The sequence below is a fragment of the Triticum dicoccoides genome, chromosome 3B (assembly GCF_002162155.2).
Source record: "Triticum dicoccoides isolate Atlit2015 ecotype Zavitan chromosome 3B, WEW_v2.0, whole genome shotgun sequence".
Lineage (NCBI taxonomy): Eukaryota > Viridiplantae > Streptophyta > Magnoliopsida > Poales > Poaceae > Triticum > Triticum dicoccoides.
This window is the reverse complement of record NC_041385.1, coordinates 203,274,917-203,280,395: the sequence shown is the minus strand read 5'-3', so window position 1 is coordinate 203,280,395 and position 5,479 is coordinate 203,274,917. Positions and strand designations below refer to the sequence as shown.

Sequence of the window (5,479 nt, the reverse complement as noted above, 5' to 3'; positions counted from 1 at the left end):
TTTGCTGCCATTTTCGATCTCCTTGCTCAAAGCTCCATTCACAAATCTGCTTTGGGGGATTGTTCCTTGGTATGTGACTCCTCCAATGGTCCAATTAGTTTTTGTTCTAGTGCTTTATTCATTGCAAATTTTTGCTGCCTAGGTGACCCTGTTATTGAGCTTGCATGTTAAACTTATATGGTCCCAAGTAATTTTAATGCATGATATAGGCTCTAGGCACTTGTGGGAGTAGTTGCTATCAATTTTTTTGAGTTTGATTCACTTTTATTTTGAGTTACTAAAATTTTAGAAATTTTCAGAAAATGATTAAGAGATTTTTAAGGGGCTCTTCTAGCCAAGGCTCTAAGGATAAGCAAGCTAAGGAGAATGAAAAGGCCAAGTATAATCTCCCCCGTGTGGCAGAAATACGGCTGTGTGAATGTACTTGTGATGATTTCTTGAGAGCGGTCGGGATTTATGACGACTTTTATTCTTTGGCTGATAATGCGGGCCTCACCGACTTCCTCCACGACCAGGCTGAACAGTATCTCTTACTCACCAATACTTTCGTGCAAAATTTCTACTTTTATCCTAAGAAATCACCTCCTTCGGTAGCATTTCATTTATATGATGTGGCTAGGGAGATGTCACTATATGAATTTTGCATAGTTTGCAAGATACCTTTTGGGGGAAGCTTAGAGGAACCACATCGTAAAGATGTGGATGGATTTATTGACACTATTACTGTAGGGGAAACAAGGAAGGTTTCCGATGCAAGAATTACTAGCATACATTTTCTTGTTTTACGCTACTTTGTAATATTTGCTAGTCGATGCTTAATTGGTCGCGGAAACTGTGGAAACCTTAGTGTTCCTGATATTATTATTTTGTTCCATGCTTTATTTCGTGATAACTCTGTTAGTATGGGCGCTATTATTGCTAAACGTTTAAGCCTGAACCGTAAGGGCCCCATCTTTGGAGGTATCTATGCTTCACACCTTGTTAAACATTTCAGGATACCCATTAGGCATTTTGAGAAAGAGGAAAATCTGCTGCCCCCTACTTTTCTAGATTATAAGAGCATGGTAGCACATGAGTTTATTGTTAAAAATGATGACAAGATGCTTTTGTATAATTTTGAGATTTAATAAGAAACACAGTGAGACTATTATCTTGCATGCGTCCTCTTTGTTTGATTTAACTGCAGGCCCTTACCTCGTCTTGCCGGAGGCCGTCTATGCGCTCCGTGGCCAGACATCAGCTCCAGAGCCCGAGCCGGAACCACCACTGGACCCTTATCGTCCATCATCTGATCAGTGGGATCCGGAGGAGATCGTCAGCCAGTGGCAATATGATGACACTCCTCAGTACACCGGAGAGAGTAGCCATGACCCCTGGCCATAGACCAACTTAGGCCAAAATCCTAAGCTTGGGGGAGTACGTATTTCTCACCGACATTACATTCATGTTCACACTCATTCTAGTTGTCGGTGCTCATACTTTTTCATTGTACTATCCATGCTAGTTTAATTTCTTTTTCTAGCTTTCTTCTTGTGTGTTTGATAAACCTTAAGAAAAACCAAACAAATTAGTTAGTTTAATTTCCATGCTTGTAGTAGTAATTAAAAGAAAACCCAAAAATATTTCCCGTTCTTCTTTTGCTTGTTGGGAGATTTCCCATGTAAATAGTTTTATTTTCTTTTCTTTCCTTTGGGGGTCGAGAGGAGAAGACCATAATGAAAATGTTTAGTGGCTCTCATATGCATGATTGTTGATTTAACAAAGAGCCCATATTACCTTGTTTTCTCCCTTGAATTGAACGCTTGCAGATTCCAGCTTAGTCCAATGCACGTGCACTATTATTATTATACACATCGTTCGGTCGTGCAAGTGAAAGGCAATAATGACGATATATGATGGACTGATTGAGATGAGAGAAGCTGGTATGAACTCGACCTCTCTTGTTTTTGTAAATATGATTAGTTCATCATTCCTGATTCAACCTATTATGAATAAACATGTTTGCAATGACAATTAGAGATTATAGTTGCTTATGTCATGCTTAATTAGCTAGGAGTTTATAATGGTTTACCTTGCGTGCCAACATGCTATTAAAATGGTTGTGATGTGGTATGATAGGGTGGTATCCTCCTTTGAATGATTCGAGTGACTTGACTTGGCACATGTACACGCATGTAGTTGAAACAAAATCAACATAGCCTTCACGATATTTATGGTCATGGTGGATTATATCCTACTCATGCTTGCACTCGGTGTTGATTAATTTTAATGCATGTTCATGACTGTTGTCGCTCTCTCAGTTGGTCGCTTCCCAGTCTTTTGCTAGCCTTCACCTGTACTAAGCGGAATACTGCTTGTGCATCCAAACTCCATAAACCCCAAAGTTATTCCATATGAGTCCACCATACCTTCCTATATGCGGTATCTACCTGCCATTCCAAGTAAATTTGTATGTGCCGAACTCCAAACCTTCAAATGAAATTCTGTTTTGTATGCTCGAACAACTCATGTATCAACTAGGGTTGTCTGTATCTTCCATGCTAGGTGGGGTATTCTCAAGGGGAGTGGACTCCGCTCCTCATTCACGAGAAAATGGCCGGTCACCGGGATGCCCAGTCCCATGCTCAAATCAAATCAAAATAATCAAACAAAACTCCCCCAGGATTGTTGCCAGTTGGAGGCACCCGTTGTTTCGGGCAAGCCATGGACTGATGCTTGTTGGTGGTGGGGGAGTATAAACTTTACCATTCTGTTTGGGAACCGCCTATAATGTGTGTAGCATGGAAGATATCGAGATCTCATAGTTGTTATGTTGGCAGTGAAAGTATACTTCTCAAAATGTTATTCATCTCTATTTTAAAACCGAGCTCTCGCACCTCTACAAATCCCTGCTTCCCTCTGCGAAGGGCCTATCTATTTACTTTTATGTTGAGTCATCACCCTCTTATTAAAAAGCACCCGCTAGAGAGTGTTGGATGTAATAAGCCATGGCGACGCTCCTGGCGCGGCTGGTGCGTGTATGGGCGCGCACCGGACGTGACGGGCGCATCGGGTCCACGGTGTGCGCGTGCGTAGGTGTGCGTGTGTGTGTGCGTGAGGCAGCGCGTGTGTGCGTGGGACCACACCGGGTTGTTAGCGAGCGAGGAGGAGGGGTAGACCGCGTCGGGCGCGCTGGCAGGCTGTGGCGATCGCGTTCGGGCGCGATGCGTGGACGCGGCCAGAGCGCGGAGGGCGTGGGGGAGTGGGTGAGCGAGTTGGTGCATGGCGAGGTCGTGCAGGCCGGTGCTCGCGGGTATAAAACCCTGGTTCCCCTCTGTAGCTCAGTGAAACAGTCGAGTTCGTGCTCGAGGAAGAAAAGGGGCGTTCGTGCGCCGGAAAACCACCTGTGTCCATCTGTGTCCGAATTTTTTCTGAACTTCTTCCTCCTCTCCCTGGTGAGCTTGAGCGACGGCGACAGAGAGAGCCCGGAGGAGTGTGGCGAGGGACTGGCGGTTCCAACAGTTGGCATCAGAGCCACGGTCTGGTCAGGGCGCGCCGGCGATGTCCATCGTGCCGTACGCCGGCGGAACGAGCGGATCGCTGCCGCAGGCGGTGCCGCAGCTCACCGGCCAGAACTACACTGCATGGGCGATCAAGATGGAGGCAAACCTCGACGCGGCCGGGCTGTAGGAGGCGGTGGTCGTGCCGGAGGACGCGGTGGCGGCCGTGATCGCCAAGAAGGACAAGCCGGTGAGGGCATACCTGCTCAGCATGCTCACAGAGAACCTCCTGCTGCAGGTGGCGGTGAAGAAGACCACCGCGGAGGTGTGGGCTGCCCTGAAGGCACGATTCGTTGGCGCGGACCGTGTGCGGGCGGCGCGGCTGGGAACCCTGCGCGGGGAGTTCGAGCTCCTGCGCATGGCGGACGCCGAGTCGCTGGACGACTTCACTGGCAGGCTCGAAGGGATGGCGGCGCACTACGCGGCGTTGGGCTCGACCCTGGAGGACGCCGCTCTTGTCAAGAAGCTACTCGACTCGGTGCCGAACCGCATGTACCCGGCGGTGGCAGGGATCGAGCAGTTCTGTGATGTCGACGCCATGGCGTTCGAGGACGCACTGGGGCGGCTGAAGGCCTTCGACGAGCGTCTACGGCGTCGTGGGCAGGCAGGCGGCGAGCGGGCGGACGGCGAGCAGCTCATGTACACCGCAGCTCAGTGGCGGGCGCGCGAGCGGCGTCGAGGCGGTGCGCGCGGAGAGGACGACGATGACGGGGTGCACAGCGAGGCGTCGGGCTTCGGCGGTCCGAGGAAGGGCAGGTGCTACAAGTGCGGGGAGCGGGGTCACTTCAAACGTGACTGCCCGCAGTGGAAGAAGGCGCCTGCACCGATGCACGCACTGCTGGTCGACGGCGACGTCGAGGATGGCGGGCTGCTCTGAGCCGCGGCTTAGGGCGCGAGTGTTGGATGTAATAAGCCGCGGCGACGCTCCTGGCGCGGCTGGTGCGTGTATGGGCGCGCAACGGACGTGGCGAGCGCGTCGGGTCCGTGGTGTGCGCGTGCATAGGTGTGAGTGTGTGTGTGCGTGAGGCAGCGCGTGTGTGCGCGGGGCCACGCCGGGTTGTTAGCGAGCGAGGAGGAGGGGTAGACCGGGTGCGCTGGCAGGCCGTGGCGATCGCATTCGGGCGCGATGCGTGGACGCGGCCAGAGCGCGGAGGGCGTGGGGGAGTGGGTGAGCGAGTTGGTGCATGGCGAGGTCGTGCAGGCCGGTGCTCGCGGGTATAAAACCCTGGTTCCCTCTGTAGCTCGGTGACACAGTCGAGTTCGTGCTCGAGGAATAAAAGGGGCGTTCGTGCGCCGGAAAACCACCTGTGTCCATCTCTGTCTGAATTTTTTCTGAACTTCTTCCTCCTCTCCCTGGTGAGCTCGAGCGACGGCGACAGAGAGAGCCCAGAGGAGTGCGGCGAGGGACTGGCGGTTCTGTCATTTGCATGCATTACTATTAGTTTATATTGGGTATGGCCATGATTGGATCTCTTTTACCATGAATTACAATGTTTACTCAGTCCTTGATCTTTAAAGGTGCTCTGCATTTATGTTTTGCGGTCTCAGAAAGGGCTAGCGAGATACCATCTTGTTATATCACATTATGATTGTTTTGAGAAAGTATTGTCATCCGAGATTTATTATTATTGCTCGCTAGTTGATTATGCCATTGATATGAGTAAACATGAGACCTAAGTGTTATTGTGAATATGGTTAGTTCATAATATTTGCTGAAAACTTGAATCTTGGCTTCACATACATACAACAACAAGAGCAAACAGAGTTTGTAAAAGTTTTTCTTTATCACTTTCAGTTTGTCAATTGAATTGCTTGAGGACAAGCAAAGGTTTAAGCTTGGGGGAGTTGATACGTCTTCGTCCTATCTACTTTTCCAAACACTTTTGCCCTTGTTTTGGACTCTAACTTGCATGATTTGAATGGAACTAACCCGGACTGAC

At 49.5% G+C, this 5,479-nt stretch overlaps 1 protein-coding gene across 1 annotated transcript; it reads left to right on the top strand.

Moving 5' to 3' along the window:
* The first annotated feature begins 3,897 nt into the window (after nt 1-3,897).
* LOC119282826 lies at nt 3,898-4,416 on the top strand. Its single transcript, XM_037562892.1, has one exon. The coding sequence runs from the start codon at nt 3,898-3,900 to the stop codon at nt 4,414-4,416; it is 519 nt and encodes a 172-aa protein (XP_037418789.1).
* Nucleotides 4,417-5,479: the final 1,063 nt, after the last annotated feature.